This window comes from Eurypyga helias, unplaced genomic scaffold, assembly GCF_000690775.1.
Source record: "Eurypyga helias isolate BGI_N326 unplaced genomic scaffold, ASM69077v1 scaffold37212, whole genome shotgun sequence".
In the NCBI taxonomy this organism is placed as follows: Eukaryota; Metazoa; Chordata; class Aves; order Eurypygiformes; family Eurypygidae; genus Eurypyga; species Eurypyga helias.
The window spans coordinates 13,897-38,084 of NW_010234803.1; the positions used below are offsets into that span (position 1 = coordinate 13,897).

General features: G+C 48.9%; 1 protein-coding gene across 1 annotated transcript in view; it reads right to left on the reverse strand.

Moving 5' to 3' along the window:
* Window positions 1-24,188, reverse strand: part of NOC2L (nucleolar complex associated 2 homolog (S. cerevisiae)) — a gene marked incomplete at both ends in the record, with an annotated part of 42,035 nt that overhangs the window by 13,035 nt on the left and 4,812 nt on the right. Inside the window, 8 exons of the mRNA XM_010146565.1 lie at window positions 2,845-2,988; window positions 7,618-7,719; window positions 7,882-7,995; window positions 14,407-14,518; window positions 18,853-18,992; window positions 20,605-20,793; window positions 21,439-21,552; window positions 22,508-22,618. Of these exons, the coding sequence (XP_010144867.1) occupies window positions 2,845-2,988; window positions 7,618-7,719; window positions 7,882-7,995; window positions 14,407-14,518; window positions 18,853-18,992; window positions 20,605-20,793; window positions 21,439-21,552; window positions 22,508-22,618 (1,026 nt within the window). The remainder of the gene's footprint in view (window positions 1-2,844; window positions 2,989-7,617; window positions 7,720-7,881; window positions 7,996-14,406; window positions 14,519-18,852; window positions 18,993-20,604; window positions 20,794-21,438; window positions 21,553-22,507; window positions 22,619-24,188) is intronic.

Here is a 24,188-nt window from a genome sequence, read left to right on the forward strand (position 1 = left end):
CTACTAGTGTTGTACTCGCAATTATAAAAAAAAAAATAATAGGACTACAGTTTTCAATCAAAATAATGTGGAAGATGTCAGGATGAACACATCTGGTCTGCCTATCCCTCCACACCTGGGATGCAAGGAGAGATGCCTCCACGTTAAGTTAATTATTGCACCACCATGCTCCCCCCTCGCAGCAATAAATTCAATCCCCCAGGCTGTTTCTTCTTTAAAATTATAGAAGATAAGCCCTTAGGTAAAATCCAGCATTCTAAAGCACACCCAGTACCCAGGAGCACAGCTCTGACCACATTCACAACCTTTATTCCCCCCACTGAAACCTATTTCTCTGTAATTCCCCCCACGAAAGCTGCATTTCAGCGTGCTGCATGGAGAATTAGCTCAGAATTTGGGCTCTGCTCCCTGCAGTGGAGCAAGCAGAAATGCACGGATGTGAATACCAGAGAGCATTTGCTTTCAATTGCTCTTGCTGGCAAGGGGGACATCCAAATACCTCCCCTCCCCTTTTCTGGAAGTGTTTGCTCATGAGAAGTGCCAATGCCCCACATAGCTTGGAGACAGCCTGGCAAACTCAACCCAGGCTTCCAGGGACACTCCAAATCATTCTGGGAAGCCCAGTCTCTGCGGGAGCTTGGGCCTTTCCTGGGAATCTACACCACCTGCTTGCAAAGGAGTAGGGGGAAAACATAGGGTATAAAAATTAAGCCCCTATGGCTCTACCACCCCACACAAATACTGAGTGGGCTGTTTCCTCAGCTCCCAGAAGCACCGATATCCCATTAACTGAAGGAAGAGAAAGGCTCCCTTCTCCCATCGGAAAGCAGCCCAGTGCAAAACTACGATTGCACAGGCAGTCCTCCCTGAGCCGCATCCATCCCCTTAAATGGCAGAACCATCTCCAAAACGGCTTGGCAAACCGGTGCCTGCTTCCCTGCCTGTTGCTGCCCGTCCAGAGCCAACCCTGCTCCATCCGTGCTGCTCAGCCACCCAGCTGTCCCTGGGGAAGCAGGTGCACCAATGTCAGAGGAGACATACCGGCAGCAAGATGTTAAAATAATCATTTAGCACTTACACAAGGGACTGCAGCCAGAATTGCTGGGAAAAGCAGAGTGTCAGAGCCGTTGGAAACCCTGGTTTATTTAGCCAACGACCTTCCCCAGCCCATCTGTCTCATGGAGAGCCCTAGAAGCCGAAATCTCTACCTCTGCAGAGTGGTGGGTGGTCACCGCCCGCAGATAATACAAACCAACAGAACCCTAACCACTTCGCTCCAGACGGGAAGCGTAATTCCTTTAGCAAAACAGTCCAACCCAGAATGGCATTTACAGAACCACACACTATTTAGTCACCTCAAACCCAGTTCCATCAACCCCTTGAATCCCAGAACAGCACTGCTGTGTCCTGGCATCGATATGTCAGGATTTCACAGGAGGATTTTCCTGCTTTCCCACCCCTGAGTGTCTGAAGACAAATCAGTGCACTGCAACTTCTGCTCCAGGCCCCGCTCCATGCCAATAAGTGAAGCTTTCAAGGATGCAGAACTCCAGACTTCCCAACGATACCGTGTGGCCAGAGAGACCACTCTGACCCATCAGTTACGTCGCAGACAGAAGATACTTTCGCCTCTCTCCTGCCACGCAAGGAAGAGCCAGCCCCACTGCTCCCTCTCATGCCGAGGCACGCACACACGGTTCACCCGCTGTGGGCTTGCCAAGGCTGCCGTGCTGGATACAAAGCAGAGATAAAATATCCGACTCAAAGGACAAACAGAGCTTCATTAACAATACTCCCTTCCCTTTGGCTTCATCTACACAGGGCTTGAATTTCAAATACCTCCGAGTTTAACTCAGATCAACAGGTCCTCAAAGGTGGATGGAGAAAAACAGAAGGAAAAAAAGCTTCAGGGAAGGACACTGCAAGGAATGTCCTGACAACATGCTACACCACCCCTAGGAGGACCTGGCTCAGAGCAGGCAGAGTCCTGGAGCAGGGGAAAACAAGATGAAAGGCAGCATCTCCCAGCCTGTTAGCCATATGGCCAACTGTTAGCTCAAACACCCTCTCATATGCTGTTCTCTAGCTGTGCTCATTCCCTAAGATAAGAAAGGGGGTCTCCATCATCACCTTAGTCACTCCTTCCTCTCATCACTCAGATAGAATCCTGAGGTTTAACTCAACTGCTCCACAGGCCCTAAGAGCCACCCAAAGCTAACGACTACTCTAGGTGCTGAATGTCCTCAGCATTTTCTCAGCAGGCTGGATGCTTAAGCTGCAGACAGAAGCAACTGCAGTGCCCAGGATGCCTGATCACTGTTCTTAAGGCTCCTAACTTCCCTGGTTCTATAGCTCTGCCTCCACAAGGGCCCAGGAAAATGATGAAAGGTTTGCCTCTGCCAGTGGCTTGGTTCTACACTGCTGCAGACTGGTCTCTACAGACTAGGAGGAAACACCACACTTACTAAGGCAGCAGAATCCCCCACCACTTTAGGCATGAACTGGCACCAACATATCAGGACTGGGATGATGAAAACCAAGAAAGTTCTCAGCAAAGGAGGTGCCCCAGAGAAGCAATGCACTTCTGTGCATGTGTGTGTGTTATAAATAATGGAAGGGTATAATTTATGGACTCTTGTTTTCCATGAGGCTCTTGGCTGCTGACGTTTGCCAGCTATAGCATCAGAGCCCTACTAAGTTTGGTTGTTTGTGAACACCTGCCCCACCCCACACACTCCCTTTTCCATGATCTCGGCGTCCCTCCTCCCTCTGCCACCCGCTCAACCCCAGCAGCCGGAGTCTGACTGTCTTTCCAGGAAGCCCAAATAGAAGTAGCAGGCTCACCACAGACTCCCTGCTGGCCACGCCAAAGGTAGCTTTCTGACGTCTGCTGGCGATGTAGGCAGAATTTTCCTGCAGTTTCTCCAGGAGCTGCCGGATAGGCTTGCAGTAGTTGGCAATCTTGCATTCCTTCAGGAAAGATTTTAGCTGGGAGGAGGAAAAGGAGAGGAAGAATGAAAGCAATGTAATAGTTTCCATAAACAGATCCCATCAGCATAAAGACATTTCCCACCCCCAGTGACAGGCAGACAGCACGGGGCTCCTTTTCCCTTCCATTCGTACCACGCTCCGATGTATCGCCCACAGGCAACCCCGAGGGCTCTGCCAACCCGGCCTGGGAGGATGCAAAGCGTTGCAGTGACAGCCCAGGTGTTTGTACACAACCCAGCGCAGGGGCCTTGCTAAAAACCAGCTCTTTGCACCCTTTAACACTGCTTCTTTCTGAAAAAAAATGTATCATTTGGAGTTCAAGCAGCCAGCAGGAAGAATGTCTGCTCTCTCTGGGGCCTCAGCTCCCACCTGCCATCGTAGGTACAGCATCACTGTCTCCTGCTCGGCCAAATAGCCAGAGGGACATGGGACCAGGAGTAACAGTGGGTGCCTGTGGATGCCAGATGGCCAAAAGCACAGGGAAACCAGATTAGAACGGGAAAGGTGTCTGCGGGTCGGGACGGTAGAACACCAGTCGCTGTCGGATGGGAACAGCAAAGACAAGAGGCTGTGGATGAGACATGGCTGGGACTGAAGGCAGAGTTTGAGATAAAGGCTTCAAACCGAGGTGGAATTGTGTGCTTAGCACCTCGGTGGGACACCCTGGTGCTAAGCAGCAGAACTGTGGGTCAGGCCGTGGGCAGAGTCACATGGGGTGAAGTTTACTCAGTGTCTGACTGTACCAACTCCAACTGCCACCACCGAGTTTTCAAGGGCACAAACCCACACACCCACCGCACCAAAACTTACAAACTAACCCTCTCTGTGGGTAACTCTTGTGGCATGTGCCTAGATAATTCCTTCTTTTAGACCCAAGGCCTTACTTGTAACCCTCCTGGCCGGTCTGCCAGGAAACCACAAACCCTACTGCTGCCTGAAAGGGCAAGGACCATCCTACTCACCGAGAATCCGCTCCTGCCCTCTTCCCTGCACCCAAAACTCACTTCACTACTCTCAGACAATGAGACTTCATTGCAAACAGAGCACGTTTTTGTAATATTTTCTTTATCTCAGTGGATTTGTCCTCAAGCAAACCTCTTTTGTCACCACCAAAGAAGATTTCCCCTCCCAATACACACCACTGCACCGTTTTGACACCTCCAAACTTAAAGCTAAGGCAGCAGTGGAGGCTCTGGATGACAGTAAGAGAGATGGGGGTGTCCAGACTGACTCATGGCTTGAATTTCAGTGTACTACACTGCCTGTTAACAGTTTTTCAACCACAAGACAAGCCTCTGGAGTGCTGTCCAAATTCTTCAGGCCAAGCTCTTTGCTAGAGTCCTGTATATATATATATACACACACTACACAGACACCTGATTTAGAGAAAGAGATCCAGCAAGGCAGAAGAAAATGGTTAACCGCAATGGAACCTTCATCCCAGCTGGGACCTGCAGATGCTATCAGGATAGGAGATAAAGGGTTTCTACTCAGCAAACACAGTACTGCCTTCTCTGCTTATGGCTTCAAGGGTTCTTCCTCAAAAGACAGAGCAGGGGGAAGGAGGAAGATCTCTCCCTCCTGTCAAGCCCACATGTTGGCTTGATCTTAAGTGCCAAGTGGGTAGGTATTAAATGTTAATCAAGAGGTGACAGTCACACCTAACCCCTCTCTATCAGGACACTGCTCTCCTGATGGGTGATTGCTGCAGGATCTGCTGTCTGCTACACACATGAAGAATGTCCCCCATTACCTAGCAGCAGGGGCTTCTTTTGTCCCTTTATCCCCAGCATACACCCAACAAGCCACCATACATCCAACTCGGAAAAATGGGAGTTAAAATGAACCCTTCCCCCTTTCCACAAAGCAAACAGCCCATCAAACAAGTATAAAGGAACCATCAGCAAAACTATTCTTCTGCTGGTGAAGCCTGTCCTACCCTCAACCCCCCCCTTCTAAAATATTTATTTTTTATAGGTGCTGCATATTTATCTCCACTGAGAGATGCATTTGTCATTCGATTTATCTCACTTGATCCCCACAGCTGCAGCCCCAGATCCATTTCATCCGCTGCCACATACATTATCATTTTTCTTTCGTTGCAGAAGTGTCACCAGAAATCCTGAAAAATCTCAGGCTCTATCTGTGCAGTTCGGTGTTGTGTGTTTGCTCTCGCAGCCATATGCTTCATTTCTTCCTTCCCCCTCCTCTCTCCTAGCCCTGCAATCCCTCACAGTCCCACCACTATCTGCCACAGATATTAACAGAACGTAATGAGATCTCAGCCCTGTGTTAAGAGGCAGGGAACAACCAAGAAGGTAAAAGAAGATAGAAAGGGACTCTGTGTGCCTTTTTCCACGTGAGCGTGTGTGTGTGCATGTCGTTAACATCTCAGGCCAGTTCCTAGCCAAGCAGCTCTGTGATTAGCGGGATTGATTCTGTCGAACTGCCAGCCTTAAACACCATCGGTTTTCCACCAGCAGAGACCACAGCAAAACCCCAGCTCCTCTTACTGTAAACGATGCAGTGAACCATAAATGATCTGAAGCAGCTGGGCGTGTGTTCCAGGGAACCCAAATCAAGCCCAATCCCCCACTCACAAAAAGCAGTGGGATACTCAGCTCGGGACACAGAGCAAGGAGCAGCTGCTGGCAGGGCAAACCGGCACCTCCTGCCCTTCTGTTGAGCTGCACACCATGCCCAGATGATGCCACCTCCTGGCTCCACACAGCAGGACCCACCCCTCCTCGATGCCTGTCCAGCTTTTCCCTTCACCTCTGCTCTGTGGTGCCTGTCAGGGCTCTAGAGGTGGGAAGAGGCAGTCTCTTCCAAGCACCTGGACACAGAGGCTCCAAGCTCCTTACCAGCCTCGGAGGCAGTGACTGCCAACGGCATCATCCCAGCATCCTTTGAACTGTCTCCTGCCCCTACTGGGTCTCCTTTCCTTTGATCTGCCCGCGTTCTTACTGCCCTCCAAGCACGGTTTTAAAGCTCAGTTTGAAGGCAGCTCAGCCTAGCTTCTCCCAAAGCCGCTGACCAGGAGACAAGGAACGCAACCCTCGCCAGCTGGAACGCAGCCCCTGCGACACAGCACAGAGAAGCGTGAGCTCGCTGGGGAGGAAGAATCAGGACAGATGGATTTTTACAGTTAACTGGAATCATTCCAGACGAAAAGCCTCCCCCCACCCCACTTCCCGAAGACTTTCAGATTTTGGGAAGCTAACCTCAGCACCCCAGCCCAGTAGACGCCACGAGGCTGCGGTTAGTGGCAGCCAAATAGGAATCCGATAGCATTAATTCTCTGCAGAAATACAGGCCGGTCCCAGGGTGTGTTTGGAAGCCACGGGGCGTTTGGTGCCAGAGGGCCGTCAGCCGTTTTTCATTCCAGCTAGAACATCGGCTTTGACAGCTTCGATGCTCTCAACAGCTGCTGGCTGAGGGGAAAGGGCTTTGTTCGCTGCCGATAAGCGCGGAGCACGCAAAGCGAGAGGGAGCGCAGGAGCGGCTCTCCTAGCACAGAGAGTGCCTGTCGGCTCGCGTTAGCCAAAGCAGCCTACTGTCAGCCAGGCAATGGCCTTGCCAGGCTGCGGGGACCCGGCCAAGAGTCGTGTGCCCAACAGATGCCAGGCTATTGCAGAAACAGGGAGATCTGCCTCCCGAGCAGCCCGTGGGCCCCAAGCAAGACACTGCTCCCACGTCAACCAGAGGCATCACAGCGACAAGGTATGCAGCCACCGGGTCTCACAGCAGCCACCAGAGCAAAGCAGAGGTTCATGTCCCCATGCAGGACACAACAGCAGCCCTCTGCCACAGGTGTATGACACCTGCCACTCAGGAGTTGAAAACAGAGAGGGTTGGGAGGGAACAAGTTCCAACACGTTTGCACTGAGCAGTCTTAGCAGCGAGGTCATGGCTCGTTCCAAACTGAAGCCACTCAGTTCACAAGGCACTAGGGAAGATCATGCACAATAAAACCAGCCTTGCAGCACTATCAGGCAGTTTTACAGTGGACAATGAAGTATGGGAATGTAAGAGCTAGGAAGAACACCCGGCACCGTGGAATGCCAGGGCAGAAGCAAAGGAGACTACTCTACAGCACTGCTGTTAGGTTGCAAGAAGGAGGGATGGAGAGAGGAACGGTGCTGTTTCTATGGAGGGAGCCCGGCAGAAAGTGCCCCAGTTGATGGAGACACTGTGAGAGGAGGGAAGATTGCCATCTTGTGGAGAGCACAGGCGTGAGGCAAGGAAAAGGATGGGCTCACAGGGAGCAGGTACTGCTTTGAGACAATACAGCAGCTCAAGCAACTCTGAACTGCCAAGAACTCATCTGCGTTCACTCATCAAAACCACATCTCTACAGCAGTTACGCAGCTCCCCTGTTCCACTTTGGGTCACAAAAGGGTGGCAAACTCCACAGTAACTTTCACCTACCTTCAGCATCCTAATTGGATGCAGTGCCACTGTTCCACCCCAGGAATTCCCCAAAATACAAAGCTATAATTAAGAAAAGGTAAACAGCTCTCTCCTCACACTGTGAGGGCCATCTTGAGGTCACTGTTAGCTTAAAAGACTTCATCCCGCTCTGTGAGCATTCATGACATGACCGAGAAGCATCTTACACCTTACCTGAATGACAGTGGGGAGAACCAGCTCCGGGAATCCAATGCTGTAGGCTTGGCAATGGATATACTCAAGCATCAGGTCATAGAGCTGTTCAATGAGCCCATCCTGGGTAGGGGAAGCAGAAATAGAGATATCAGACAGGAACTGAACCTTACAGTGCCTGGATTGGGAAAGGAGCCTCCAGCCTTACAGGACAGGAATACAAAGCATATTGCTAGGGCAACGGCTGTTTCCAGAGAAGCTGTTGGCTGCTGGGGTTCTACTTACTCGGAAGGCCTTCTCCTGCAGGTTGGCATTGGAAAGCTTCAAGATGACTGCGAAGTTTATAGGCTTAGCACTTATACGTCCTGGCTTCTTGTTGAAATCCACTTGTTGGAAAACCTACAACAGGAAGAAACGTAGTGTAAAAATGATCGCACCGCAAGCAAAACAGAACAGGCAACAAATGACTCAACTAGGATGACACAGTTGGTGGCAGAGCTGAGAAGATGATCCAGAAATGCTGATTCCTGCTTGCCTGTTCTGATCGTGGTCCCACAGCTTTCTTAAACAGCCTGGCAAGGCACAGTGAGGGTGCAAAAACCAACCACACTGAAGCTTTAAGATTTGAGCGTGAAAGATGCCATGGAAGCACGAGGTGAAAGGAAACATGTGCAACAGCACAAGAAACTAGAGGCTTCTTCCTCAGACCTACACTTCTAGCAGTCCGAAAGATCGTACTGCGATGCTTGAGTGTGTTTTGGAGCTGTCCCTTAAGGTGAGAAGCTTTTCAACAGCAAGACTAAACGCTGCTTACACCAACTCCTTTACTCTTATATTGTCACTCGAATAATTGTCCTAGGGAGCAGAGACCAGTAAGTCCTTCCCACAAACACCCAACGCCAGGCGAGGTTTCCGTTCTAACACATTTCCCATTGGCACCCCTTGTACCATTTAAACACCAAACAGCCTTTGAATTAAGTGCTATTATTCTCCATGGACACGTTTCATTTTATAGCAAAGGACACAGAGAAAAACTGGCCCCTTCCCAGAGTTGGAGAGGAGATCATGCACCTTGCCTATCCAAGTGATGAGCACACACAAGCTCCAGGGAACAGCTGGATGCCCAGCAGACTGGTATATAATGTCAGAGGCAGACCTGCACCTTTTTGTGTTTTTCCAGAGCTTGTTTAGGAATAACAGCTGGGGAAGAGGAGTATTTCTAAAACAAGGTATGAAGCTTATGGAGCAGAAAGAAGAAAACAGAGGTAGTTCACGTATGTGTGTGACTGACTCTCCAGGGTGGCGTCTCGAGTTTGGTTTTAACTAAGAAGAGACATCGTTGCCTTAAAACTTAACAAATTGTGATCAAGAACTATGAAAGCCTTTTCCCCATACTTCCTCCTTTTGGGGAGAAGTTTCTCAGCTTCTCATGAATCAATGAGAATTTCCATTCCTCGCTTCCCCTCAAGGCTATGTTTGGCACACAGGAAAGCTATCTTTAGCTGGAATCAGCTGCAGCCACAATCTGCCTTGATCCCCACTGCCCTGGGCAGACAGCAGGCAAGAGGGTACACAATCCCAATAAGCCTGTGCTGCTCTTCCTCGGAAGCTGTGCAGGAAGGAGCAAGGGGTTTCTAAAATGAGCAGTGATACAAACACCCCTTTCCCAGCCTGGTAGGGACAGACCTCGGGAGAAAGATGGTAAGAACTGCAAAGACCACTTGATCCGGGGCAGATTCCCAGAAACCCCTATCAGGGGATAACAAGTGGCAATCAAGGGAGGTGCTCACTTGCAACAGGGCCTCATTTTTACATAAAATGAAGGCAGCCAACAACCGGTAATCACGTGCATATCTGATGACAGCCATTGCGGGGAGCTGATGAGGAGTGTATCCTGCCCAGCCATACTTTTGAGCACCTCAGAAGCAACCCACAGCCCCCCTCTCCCTGCCCCCAACGCTTTTAAATTGCAGTCCTGAGCAGGAAATAATTTCTATTCCCTCTGTGCAGCAGCAACACATTCATCATCAGACCCCAACCAGCCCAACAACATGGGCATACGGCACACTGATTGCTACAGGATGAGGAGGAAAGGGTGTTCAGGTCACATGGATGCCCCCAGGCCAGAAAAGCATGGAGACGACTATTGATTTTTTTACATTTTATTTGTCAATCCAGGTTATTTGGAAGGGAGGGACAAGCTTGGTGGCTTGTGAAAACAAAGAGCCCTAGCCTAGGGAATCGATGCTATAAACCTCGTTATGCACGGTTATTTCTTTGGCCAAAACAGTAGTATTGATCCCCGAGGTCAGACACATTAAAGCGAAAGGCGTCGGGCTCTGTGGGATCCTAACATGCCGCTAGGCAAGTGGGGAAATTCAAGCAGAGGTTTGGAAACTCTCCCAGGAGGTGCTAGGGAGCTGGTCAGGACATGTGGGAAAGGGGAAAAACGTGCTTCCCATCTCAAGACTGTGCAGAATGGAGCAGCTAACGGCCAGACTGAAGGAGAGGATGACTGATGTCTAAGAATCTTGTGGCAGGGTGGAAAGGTGATAATGAGGGACTAGAGGGCCAGGAAATGTCAAAAGCCAAGAGTCTGGTTTAAGTGATAGCCACTAGCAGACAGAGGAAAGGACAGGGCAACACAGGCAGGAAGAAGGGGTTTTTTTGGCAATCCCAAGCTCAGTCACTTTCCACGTGGCTAGTCGGAAGGGTGCTCAGATATAGTTTTACACTGCCAGAGGGCAAGCTAGAGAACCAACTCTGCACCCACAGCATTGCCCCCATTTTCTTCCCTCAGGCTCTAGCAAAAGCCTCCTGGCATCTGCTTTCATCCCCCCCAAAGCTGGCTGCCCCCAGCCAGCTCACAGCAGGGATACAGCGCTTTGCTGGGCCTGCCTGCAGCGTTCCCGCAGGTCTGTCAGTCACGTCACCGAGGGAAGGGCTCCCAGAGCCTAGTTAAGCCGCTCCAGCACGCTCTGATTATTGTCAGTTCAGACACGGCACCCAACTTTCTGCAGAACCTGGCTTGAAGCGCTGTCACAAAACAGTTAAGGCTGGAGGGGGCCCCTGGAAGTCATCTAGCAGGGTCAGCTACAACAGGCTGCTCAGGGCCACGGACAGCCACTCCACTCTTTATCTAGGCAACCCGTTCTAGCCTCACCATATAAATCTGTTGGGTTTTATTTTTTCTCCAATGCTTAAGTTGGACCCCCTTTATTTCATTTTTTGCACACTGCCTCTTGTCACTAAGTGGATTTTCTATGCACCCTCCCTTCAGGTATTTTATACACACAAGTAAAACCCTTCCTGAGCCTTCTCGAGGCTAAACAGTCCCAGCTCTCGCAGCTTCTCCTTATGTGCCAGATGCTCCAATCCCTTGGTCTCCGTGGGTCTTCACTAGACTCTTCAGTATGTCCATGTCTCTTGCCCCGGAGAGCCCTGACCTAGCCACAGCACTCCAGCTGTGGACTCAGCAGCAGGGAAGGAGCTCAAACTGCTGGGAAAGCTCTAACACAGCCCAGCATGCTGTTGGCCTTCTCAGCACAAGGGTGCATTGCTGGCTCTTACTCAACTCGTCCACGTCCTTTTCCAGGAAGCTGCTTTCCAGCCAGCCCCAGGATGGCGTTAATATAGGGTTATACTCTTCCCCAAGTGCAGGATGTTGTGTTTCCCTCTGTTCAGCTACATGAGGCTTCTGCCCATCCATTTCTCCAATCAGTGAAGATGTCTCTTAACTACAGGACACTTATCTGGTGTATCAACAACTCCTCCCAACTTACGATCATCTGCAGCTTGCTGATGGTGCCGCTCTGCCCCACCACTGAAACCATTAACGAACATGATGACCAGTACGGGCTCCAGTATCAATCCCCAGGGTATGTCACTGCTGGCTAGCCTCTAGCTAGATTTTGTGCCACTGATCACAGCACGAGCCTGGAAGTTTAGCCACCTCTCAATAAACCTTATATCTAGTCTGCTTCAGCTTGTCTGTGAGGGCATTATGGGAGATGGTATCCAAAACCTTGATAAAGATAAAAAACGTCCACTGCTCTTCCCTCATCCCTTGAGCCAATCATCTCATCATAGAAGCCGGAGATTGGTCAGGCATGATTTCACTCAAACAGCCCCTGGTACCTGCAGGGCTGTGATACAGAGCTTAAGGACTGCAGTGGAGTGGTAGAAGGAGGAGAACAAGGAAAAGGAAAGATGCATCTTCAATTCGTTCAGTGGTTCAGCTTAGTCTCCCTAAAGGTCCAGTTTTTCCTCTCTGTGTAGAGGAGGAAAAAAGCCCACATCTCAGAGAAAACTCATTTCAGAACAGTGCTTAAGTGTATGACGATGTCCAGCATTATCAATTCTCCAACTACAATCTCCGCATCACCCGATTTCCCCTGACACGATGCGCTGCCCACTCCCACATATGCTGGATGCCAAGCTCCTGGGGACTTTCTCCGAAGCGAGCCGAACATCCAAACCAAGACTAGCCATTTAAGTGTCAAAGTGGAAAAACTCATGTCTTCCTAAGCATGTCAAGGCTAACCTCCTCTCCCATCCCTACACAGGGGAAGCCAATTTTAAACTGGCATTCGAAGTCTGCCTGTGGGGAGATTTCCACCTTGTTTAGCCACACCTGCCCTCCAGCCAATGAGCCACCAATTTTCTTGCTGCAGAAACTAGTGCCTGTCACAAAATAATTGAAGTGATAAAAAAAGCCAGGTATCTCACAGGCCCTTCAAGGAGAGTAACAACACAAAAATAAAAGCCTGCCTGCTTTACGCTCTCTCCCAAGCCACCTCCTCCTATCCAAGATGTCATTTTAGCAAGCAGCTTCTTTTGCTCCATCCTGGGAAGCAGAATCAGCAAGGAGACAGCAGTGGATGACCACGCTGGGGAGCATCAGCCCCTGTCAAGATGCATCAAGCAGCCGGTTCTCATTTCGACTGGGCACGGGCTTAGGGAATTCCTGTGCCTGTGGGAATTGCACAAACGTTCAATCTGCCATCTCTTGAAAGCACAGCAGCGACAGGGCTGAGACAAGAGGTAGCAAGGGCTGGGCTTCCTTGATTGAGAGGGGGAAGGGAATCAGAGTTACACAGCCACTTCTGACACAAGAAGCTTCACAGAACCTACACTCTAAGGCCATGCAAAGCTCTCTCCAAAAAGTGCACAAACATGAGGTCACAAACTCCACAGCCATTTTTTTACTGCACTTGGATTCAGTTGCAACAGTGACAGAGCGAGCAGCTTTTCCTCCTATCAAATGGAGCATACCTTATGCTGGGAAGGCTTCATTCTGCTCCCCTGACCCCAGTCATGCCCCCTCAGGTCTACTTCTGCTTAGTACCAACACACTGATCAGCTCCCTCAGTCTCATGATGGTTTGGATGGGCTAGAAATGGATTTTGTTGGATAGAATGGGACTAACGTCTATTGACTGTGTCACTGCTGAATTTGTGAGCTGGTAGAAACAGGCTCGAAGTTCAAGCACTAGGCTGGGCATCAGAATGCGGGTTCTTCTCCCAGCATCACCACAGCCACCTGGGACTTTGGTCAGGTCACATCTCCTCTGTGTGCGAAAGCTTCCAATCATCTCATGTGCACGGCTGAAATACATCTCCTGCCTGAAGTCAGAGACACACTAAGGGTTGTAAGAGTGTTCAGATACCTCCAACAGAGAGGAGAGGGGAGCTGGGAAGAGATGGAAATATGAAGGGAATTAGCCCTGAACACTCTTGGGAACCCTACAGAATATTTGAGGGATCCCGTGCAGGACATAGGAAGGAATAAGGGAAAGGCTGACAGTGTCAGGGAGATACAGGAGTTTAACATCACGCCAGCCACCTTGGGTTACAGAAGTTAAAGCAGGTAATTGTTGAAGTAATGTGAAAGAGTATGCAAGTAACACATGCACCCATTTACCCTGCCCCCACCTCTGCCCTGTCACCAACACCTGGACAAGCGAAGGCAAGTGGTGCCTCACAAACACACACAGCAGGATCGGATGTGGTCAGGGGCTTGTGGAAGCCGGGAGGAAGCTCAGCGTGCAGTGTGGTAACGTCTGGCTGGGGCCCGGCACACAGATTACAGCCAAGGTGTTGGGGCCAGAATGCAAAGGGGAGGGGGGGGAGGCCCCAAGGGGAAAAGGCTTTATGTCTCAGAGCACTAAAAAGCTGAGAAACCATCTTTACTCCAAGCTCTACTACCCCAGAGTAGAGATGCCTCTATCACTGGATGTGGTTGGCAGAATTTCAAATATGCATGAGCAAGAGGAAGGAAGCAGGCGAATGGCAAAGCCACACAGGCCAGGGAGCGGCGGAGGCGGTGGGAGAGCAGGAGGAGGTTTATAAACATTGCTGCCTTCCACAGGCTCAGAGGATGTGGTTTGCAAAGGACGTTTACAACAACACAAAACCACAAAAGCCTTTGCTTCAACAGAACTTGATTAGGAATGAGCCCGGCTGACTCAGGTCATTTATTATACAAGCCTCCCTCCCTCCTCCTCTTCAGTGTCCAGCCTCATGCCGACCTGCTGGGGCTTCTGCATGCCTCACCCTGCCTCTCTCCCACTTCTTCAGTGGAATTTGGCTGCTCCACTTCTGCCCTACCTTCTCACAGCAGAAGACTAGACAGACCTCTGTGGAGAGATGACAGACAGCCTGTATGCAGAAAAGTTGGATGGTCTCAGAGCACCAGCATTTCAAACCCACTGCATTTTGCCAGGCTGCCTTCATTCAGATCTTCTTCCTAACTAAATTCTTAATTCTCAAAGGGCTTTTTTCTTCCATTTCCTTTTGCCAACCAACTAACCTCCAGGATAAACGGCAGCACTGGGATGAAGGTCCTGGTGTTCTCAGACAACAGCGTGAGTGCACGGATGCAGTGCATGCGCAGAGGGTAGAAACGAGCCGTTGGTACCAGCCTAGAGAGGAAAAGAGAAAAGGTGTTAGGCCAGGTTCATACAGGAACTGCAGCCTCATACAGGAACTGCAGCCTTAAGTGGCACCCAAGAGCCTTTCCTACCCTACAAAGGATATCTTTAGTATCACACAGTGAAATGTTTGAGCTGCTGAAGCTATCCCATAGTCAGAAACAAAATTCACACGTTAAAAGCTACAACACAAATTCCTGCAACCAAAGCACCAGGTTTCCAACTTCTGCTGGGAGAAAGTGCTACAAGAGCTTTGCAGCTCTTATCACTGACATTGTTTAGTCACATTCAACACTTTCAGCTCTCATGCTCCCAGCCCAGGTAGGTATGAAAGAAAAAGTAGCAGGAACCAGCAGTAAAACACCCATCAAAAGCAGCAAGTCTGACCAAGAAAAGGGCTCCCCCAACATACCAGAGGGACTACAATGAAGAAGGAGTTTCCCATTTCAGGCTACATACCCTACACGTACCCAAGGAGTTCATGTTGTCCCCTGAACATTGACCCTCCTCGTGTGGGATGTCACTGAGGCAGAAGGAGCTGGCCTAGCAACGACCAGTACATCAAAAAGGACAGAGTGGGAATGAGATCGACCTCAGCCAAATCTATTCAGCTCTCTCCAATCCAGAGCAGCACCCGAGCCATTCCTATCTCCTTCAGAGAGGCAACACGTACATCTGAACAGCCAGTAATCAGCATGGAGGGAAAGAGAATTTCTTTGACCCACACTTCAAACATTATGCATTCAGGTATTAAGAAAGAAGTAGAGTCAACTCCCTTTTTAAGGTTGGGACGGAGAAAAATAAGCTCTCCCAGCACCAGGTAAAGCCAACAGCAGAGGGGAGGATGCAGAGCAATCCCTAGAAGACACCAGACCTCATTACTGCGCCACTCTAGGAACCTCTCACTCCGAATAACCTGTACATGAAGACACAGATGCCTCCAGCATTAACAAGGGTTATTGTTTTTAAGAAAAAACACCCACATTTTACAGACAACAGGCTCAAGCCTGATAAATGAACCCCTCCCCTCCCCAAAGAGCTTGCTGAGCAATCCAGGAGAGAAAAAAAAAAATATAAATGCTTGACCAGCCACCATAAATCACCTGCATCTCCCCCCCTCCAAATAGTGAAATAATTATCATTGGATCCATTATAGAAATAAATCTACTTTGCACCCCTGATCTGGCACCACTGGAGATGACGAAAGCCATTCTCAGGAATTAATTGATCGAGGAATAAACCTGTTAAGTGTATAGATTTACTGTAAACCAAGACCATTAATTTTAGAGCGCGCGGCGATGCAACAATCTGCTCAACTTCCCGATGGCTGGATGCGCAGGGAATACAAAACACAGCTGGGGCCCAGGTCTGCTGAGGAAGGTCCAACTGCCTGGCCACTCCAGGGGAGAGCCAGGGGGTTCAAATGGACTCACATTTCTGCTAAGCAGAGAGTGCTCTCACCACTGATTCTCAGAATGCCCACTGTGCTTCTCCCAGGCACCGGCTGTGGTGTTGAGAACAGCCTAAAGGTTTCTCAAGGCTTATTTTTACTTGCTATAGCTCCTTCTCTTAAACTTCTGGGTAACTGTAATTGTCCTCTAGCTGGAGTACAGAGAAAGCTTCTTTCAACATCATGCTCCACCCCACCAGGACAAGTTGCTCAGGGACACCAAGGCTGTGCTTGCTTCTCCATGGAGGAGGCTGTACCTGCTTTCTCCCCTCTACATGCTGAGGGGCCAGAAACTAAACTTAACAGGTACCAAAACCCTCACATAACCATAAGCCAGGGATGAATTTCATTTTTATAGCTTAGACTGGGAGCAAGACAGAAATGCAAGCAGACATGGTGAGAAAAACACCTTATGGGATGAGGGGAAAAGGGATAACACAAAACAGGAGCTTCTGCAACTGCTGCAAAACACAACCATGAACTCAGACAAATGCAAGTACACAGATCCCAAGGACTACGGAGGCAAAGAAAAGTAAAAAGAGCAGAAGAAGGAAGGGAGAAATCCTCTCCTCCACGTTCTATCATCTCGGCAATAGCTCCAACACTGCCCCATTGGTCAAACTAACCGCAACCTTCCAGCTGTCCACGAGAACAGCATCAGCCATCACAACTCGGCAATTCCACAAGTAAACTCGGCAGTGAGGCTCTTCCCAGACTCACTAAAGTCAAACTACCAATTCCAGCACTTCTCCACTCAGCAGTCCCACTTCTCTGGAACACATATGGGTTCCAGGTATGAAATATGTATTATTAGAAGTAGTTTCAATGCAATTTATACACTGGAAAGCAGGAAGAGGGAGCCAACTTTTATTTTAGCAGGCAACCCTCTTCTATCAGTCGTCTTGTTTAATCACTTTGCAAATTCTGCCCTGGTCCCTGCCTAGAGCAAAAGGCCTGTGATGGATGGTGGTTTCTCCCCACTCCCCTCACTCAGAGGCCAGGCTGGCATGAGGAGTCCCACAGGCATCCGCTCACCGCCCTTTCCCTGGGGCCAGGCGCCACCTCCCGGTACAAGAGGCATAGGGGAAGGGGAGTCTCCGCTCAGCACTACCCGCCTCGCACCACACCAGGAGCAGAGGTAAAAGGAGGCGTTCCAGATGTCACAGAGTATTCTCTCCCATACACACACACCCCTCTCAAAGCTGAGAAACAGAGAAAGGGGTCGAGCCCATTCACACCATCTCCACAAGGTCTGCTGGCAGCAGTCAGATCCCAAGCAGCCCCCCCGCAGATGCAAACCCCTAAACAGGCCTTCCAGGAATGCACTAAGTGGCACGTGAACCCAAAACCCCTTGATCTGCAGGCTAGACTATTTTATCCTCTCACCTCAAACAGAAACAACCCAAGTTGTTCCCTAAGACTCAGTTGCTACAGACATATCTACCCCAGGGGATGTGGCACAGACACCGGCGCTCACTAGTTCAGACAGCGTGGCCACCAACGCTGGGAAGAGGCTACCTATACCCAGGAAGGAGCCACCACATCGCTCCCACATCTGCCAACTGGCTTGGCCCAGCAAGGAAGCCAGGGTGGGATCTATTTCTATTTTCCTCATCCTAGAACCCACCTGTCAGGTTCCCAAATCTTTAAAGCCTTGTTGGGCAGTAACTATACTTTGTGCCAAGCAGCCCCGTCCATCACAGATTGCCAACAAATTCCATTTGCTGCTCTTGCCCAGACTCCCCTTTCCTTGGCCCCAGAGAGCTGGCTGATCTACCTGGACAGGTAGAAAACTGCCTAGATTAGTCCACAGAACAACTAAAGCTCCACAACAGCAGTGGGAAAGACCCTGTGCGCACGGGGGATGGGAAGAGGGATGCACACGTGCTCTAACGATCGTTTAAATCTGCTTATCTTCATCACCACTTGGGAGTTTTTCAAGCCCAGGCGGGTGGTGTTCTAAAGCTGAGAATCTGGTTAACAGAGCTAACAGGATTTCAGAGATCACCAGAGATTCAGAAATTCCCGCAATGCTCATTATTAACAGCACAAAAATTTTCTGTGTAAACACATAAACTGATGGGAAAAGAGCAAGAAATTCTCAGCAGAGACACACTAAAAATAAATGTCTCCTACTTCTTCAAATTCTAACAAACATGCACCAAAAAAAGCATCCTCTAGCTGTATTTACAGAACCAAAGATGAGGGCTTGATTCTGCACGTTGGCACTGTTAGGTCCGAGGGCACACCAGTACATTTCTCCTCAGCACTCTAACTGGGAGGATAAGCTCTCCATACTGTTCAAACTGCAATTCCGGGGAGCAAAGCGCTGCATCTACCCTGCACACCAGCTCAGAACCATCGAATGGTTTAGATTGGAAGGGACCTTAAAGACCAGCTAGCTTGCATTATACAGAAGTGAGTCCAGAGCACACAAACCCTGTAAATACCCTAGAGTGTAAAGAGGAATTTCACACTATTTTCTGTTCTCACTGCCGGGCACAATTTAGCTACTTTTCAGATAAGGCCAGAAATGGCCGCAGCTTGACACTGGGTCACAGACCACTTGGTTCCCCTTTAATATGGGAGCTCATGGAAGGACTTGAATAGGACCCCTAATCAGGTAGAATTCAATTCCTTACACAGAATTTGGTTGTGGTGTAGGTTATTCTTTCTTAGGTGTTCTCACCACCTGGAGACATACAGATGCTCACAACACACCTTCAGCTGGAATACTTCAATCTAAAGCATCTCTCAGAACTCCTTACACTGCAAGGTTAAATCCAAATCACATAACAGCAACACCCCTTAGCAACCACTCCGTCACCTCAAGCAGGAGAAAGACGTATAGCCAAAAGAAAAAAAACCTACTTACTTTATACAGCCGATGATGACCTGCGTCAAGGGATAGATCAAGGGCTCCATGACCTCACTGGGATAGATTGTGCTGAGAACCCGGCACCAGAAACACAGGCAGTGGATATACTGCCAGTTATAAACAGACTGGAAGTTCTCCTGCAGAAAAGGGGGAAAAAAAACCCAGGCACCAACTTGAAAATGTGGCATTTGAGAGGCATTTAGGGCTTGTTGTACCCAGGATTCTCTAAGAGAACATTGGGTACTGTTTACAGAGGAATAAGTACCATTCTAGCTGTCGCTCTGAGGCCAGTGGCTGCCGCACCAGCAAGTTCAGATACTGAACTGGCAACATTATGATTTGGTACTAGGTAGTGTCTTGAAGGAAATAATGAGCAACACAGACTCCTGTTCTTCACAAACACAGCTCATTTGGGAAGGATGATTTAATGACCCAGCTCACAGCAGATGGAAGGATGTGGCCAAGCATTAGGAAACCTTTAACTGTTCCACAGTCCCTGGAACAGTCCCTAGTCTCCCACAGGTAGGAAGGCTGGAAAGTAGTACCCTCCCTCTCTGACACCCCTGTAAATTGCCTTCTGGCCTCTGCAGGTCAGACAGCAGGGAACACGGGCATGTAAAGCTACACTACAGATTCAAGCTAGCAAGAAATCCATCTTGTTTCAGACAGGCTTTCAAGGCCCAGTTCACCTTCTCTTTTGCATGGATGAAACACAAGTCCTGAAACAGTGAGAGAAGCCCCTGAATTGCAGCCACTGGACCCAACCTTGCAATAGGGTTCAGCCACTGCTGGAAAAGTTAAGAGCTCTACTAGCTCTCACCACTTCACTGAGGTGTACCAAGCAGCTCAGTTCTCAGCTTCTCTTGCACAGAAGAGATAAGCAATCTGCTCTTGTAATCACCTTCCACAACCAGCCACCGCTTAATTGGCTTTATTATTTGGATTTGTATATTTTGGTTGTGCTGTTGTTGTTTTCTATTAAGTTCCTACAACCCTCCCCAGCTGTGAAATCAAGTAGATTTAGGTCTTGTCTGGGCCAGGACTGAGGGTGTAAGAAGCCAGTGAAATCCAATTACGGCAAATACAGCCCAGACTTCATTTACCTCTGGCTCCTTTATCCCCATGTCTGAACAGCCAGGAGATTTAACTGGTCGCCAATCCTGCAATGTTTGGGAACAGCTGAACAATTAATCTATAGGGGTCTGTTTTGCTAAATATGAGTAAAACCAGGATTAGCAACCAGCCTTAGATTTGCGAGGTCAGGCTGGAGGTGGCTGAAATCAGGGCTGCTCCCAAAAGGTCTGAGCTGCTTTGTTCAATTAAGTCCTTTAAAAGCATGGACTTCACTGGAAAGATGCACACACCCAGGTAGTTCCTAATCTTCTTTAATCTTGAGGTTTTGCAACAGGGGATGCAAACAGAAGTTTCACAGTGCAGAAAAAGGGTGCCCAAGGCAGAAGATGGAAAGTGCATCACAAACTCTTGCAAGCTGAGGAGAGAAAATTGACTTCAACCCCACAGGTGTCTTACCTCTCCTTCCCTACTGAAGTTCTAAACACAAGCAATTACAAAGTGATCTCTGGAAGTCCCAGCCCTGGGCAAAGTACCTTGGCAGGTTATGAAATGGGTCAGACACAAGTACTGACACTTCAGAGATGCTACCAAAAGCCTGAAGCAGCTACTCTAACTTTCTCCTCTCCATACATTCCCCACAGGAGGTTACACACCTTCACACGGACAGGTACCTACCTTCTTCTTCACAGTCATGGCGCTGCGCAAGTGGATGGCGAGCTGACGGATGTAGATGAAGGCATGCTGGTAAGAGGTGTGCGTGTCCAGGGCGTACATCTCCGTCAGCGTGCGCTGCATGAAGTTAATCATGGGCAGGACATTGGGAGACGTGAATCTGGAATTCTTCACAAATGCAATGTACATTTGCTGTGCAGGAAAGAAGACAAGACACAACCATATAAAACTAAACAAAACCATAATTCCGCTAACCTTCCCCTCCCAGGTATGTCCAAACCAGGGGTGAAGTGTTGCTTTTATAAGGCAAGTCACTTATGAATATGAAAAAAAAATAATCCAGCCTGGTCCTTCTTCAGGGAGACAGAAAAGAGTCTGTTTCGCAGAGCCTGGAGGTGCCCCCGCCATCGCTTCTCTGCAAGGAGAGAACTGTGGGATGGCTTTGAGCCATACATGCTTACAGCTGGTCATAGTTCTTTCTCTAACAGTGGTACCTAAGCAAACAACACTTAGGAACCTCAGCTGTTAGCTGCAAGATCAGCTCAGCAATGCCGAGTAGTGTGTCAGCACTTGAGGAAAGCCCTCAGGAATTTGGAAGATGAGCACCAGAGGCCTTCCCTGAAAAGGCCCTGTGTGTCTCCAGCAGGAAGGGCAGTAGTAGGAAGGAGGATTTCCCTCTGACCTAATGTAAAATTTCTTCCCTGTTTAATTTTCTGGAGGTAGCCAGCATCGTCTCCAGCACCTGTCCTACCTAACAGGCTGCAGCACATGCTCTAAGGTCTTTGTATACAGCATGAGAAAGAAAAGCTGCAGAGTACAGCCAAGTATCAGCCTTACCTTGAGCAAGGGACTGAGGTACAACTCTTTCTTATAGCGGCAGATTTTGTTCAGCACCAGGAAGGCCAGTACTCTCACTGTTTCCTCACCTGTGCTCCACAAATTAATTGCTTGCTGGAACAGAAAATACAAAGATGCAGATAAATGAACTGACAAGAGAGCACCTTCCTGGTTACAGACAAGCCTGTCTGAAAAAGCAAGGAGGAGGAAGACAACACAAAGATGGCAGGCTGTATTGTCACAGCATCTGTCATAGCAGCACTGGCAGCCATTCTGTTCCCATACTCTAGCTGTGAGACCACACAGAGTAAGGTTGATGTTTCTACGATCAATAAAGGATACTGCCCCAAACTAGTGTCTCTGAAAAACACATGCACTTCTATTCATGTGCCTAAATATACATTTGTGCTTTAAGTACAGGCACCTCTTCAGAGTACAGATCCACTTGGACATAGCTGGCCCTGTCAGGAAGCATCTGGTACCACAGTCATGGCTGATGCCCTCAAAAACCAGTTACCTTACCTGCACAAATGAACTCTACAGGAAATCAGAAAGATTCCAATTGCAGGGCTGCAAAAGCCTACTCAAAAATCCCAACTGTAGCAGCGGGCAGACTGCTACACCTTCAGATGTGAGGTGTACCCCCTTCCCATCACTGTACCCTAAGCATCTTCATCATGAAAGGGTTCCCAGCCTCATTTAAATGTCACCCTGTTGCCCTCTTCTACTCTTCCACGCCTCCTCTGTTGTTCTTAAGTGTTCAGCAGTTGTGACTAAGTTCCTGCAAAAATATTCCACCCCCAGCTCCTGAGAGTGAAACACCATCACAGATGTACACAAAGACTCAGCAATTACTCCATCTGCGACGAGGAAGCCGACAGCTTCTCCAGAACACCTCCGTGTCACTTCGCACGGGGATTAGCAGCAGCTACACGCAGAGCCACATGCTCACTCACCTAAGCATGAGAGACTGAAATCTCATGGGATCCAGGCCAAATACTACCAGAGGCTCATCTGAAGGGGTAAAGCACGTCAGATGCAAACGAGGTATCACAGCACGTCACCTTACCTTGAGAAGTGCACGGCACTGCTTTGGAAAGGACAAATAATAAGGCACTGTGGCAATGACATGCTGAAGGACTGCGGCACCGACTGAGGCTTCTGTTAAACAGGACAGGAGCTATGGAGGGAAAACACAAGACGATCCCATTTAGTGTGCAGTGCTCACATATTTTGCTATTCCCAAGTATTTCTGTGTTTCCAAAAGCAGGAAGAAGCTCAAACCCACCCTCCAAAGTGGTATCAGCAAAGGAGCAGACACATGATGGGTTGAATAACTCCCTTGAAAGTACATCATCCCGGCAAATATGAGCTCAGGCTCCTGGACTTGGGATGACACCCAGGCCTTTGTCATCTGACTACAAATGGTCCAAAGCACGATGCAAACAACCTCAGTCTACCTAAGGCTGGGCAACAGACCGTCTGAGCTATCTGATGACATACTGCACTTCACAAGGATTTCTTCAATGGCAAGATGGAATGCTATTGGGCACCAAGGGGTTAATTCTAGCTCAAGGAAAAGGTGAAACAAACTATAAGAAACATCAAGTTGGTATTTCAAGGTTGTTTGGCTCAGTTCACCTGGAGCCAAACACAGAGACATTTGCAATTTCTAATCTGAAGGTGCTGGTGAGCTCAAAGTCACTTCAATTTGAGAGATTCTGCCTGATGCAGTGTCCCCTCTTGCCTGCAACCCCAGTTGCTGGAAGCAGAGGCATTTTTTTTATTTCCTACTCATAAACTTTCATCATCCCCCTCCTTGCACGGCAAAGATCCCAGACTGAGCAGATCTGGTTTGCAAAGTCCCTCACACACCAAAAGGAAGGAAGGTATTGTTCAGAAACTACTACAGCCAGAAGAACGCTGTACTGAAAGCTGAGGGCTCTCAGCAGCGTGCAGAGGACCAGGGATTACTTCAGTGGGACTGCACTGCCAGCTTTCCTTCAGCAATCTTTACTGGTGCTGCTGGTGAGAGGCACCACGACTCAAGAAAAGCAGCTCTACTGATCAAAATGCTCTTTTTTGTTAAGTCATTCTGCCAGCTCACAGCAATCAGAGCCTGCTTTTTCTTTCCTTATGTCCCCTTCCCTCAGCTTCTAAACAGCAAGTATTTCAATGTTGCTGTTTTGGTTTTAATATTCCAAATTTGGGGACGCATGACAAAGCAATCTCAAAAAAAACCCACTATCCAAGGGCAGAAATTTCCTTCAGAAATAACCCATGAATTCTCTCCGAAACACTACACATCAGCCACTTTGGATGGATGAGATAACCTAGTATGATGGAGCACAGCACTAATTGGAGATGTCACAGACAAAGAGCAGAGGTTATCAAGATAACATCTTCTCAGTATTTACTACAGCAGGCTGCAAGATCATAGTGCCAAAAACTGAATTCCAGATGCACAATGCGGGAGCACTGCACTACAAACCCCTGTAAAGCCCACTAAATATGAATTTGTGGAATGAATTAAGACAAATAACTGTCAGAATGTTAACCCAGCCCTTCTTTACAGGCTATTTTGTCCCAACCATGGGCCTCCAAATGGCCAGTTGGACCAAATACTTCCAAAACAAGACAGGGGACCAGGCAGACACACAAATCTGAGGCCCAAGGCTTGGAGACTCAGTGAGACTGCTTTTGCCCACTGCAGTCTCAGCCAGTTTTACTTATTCTCCACTACAGAAGGC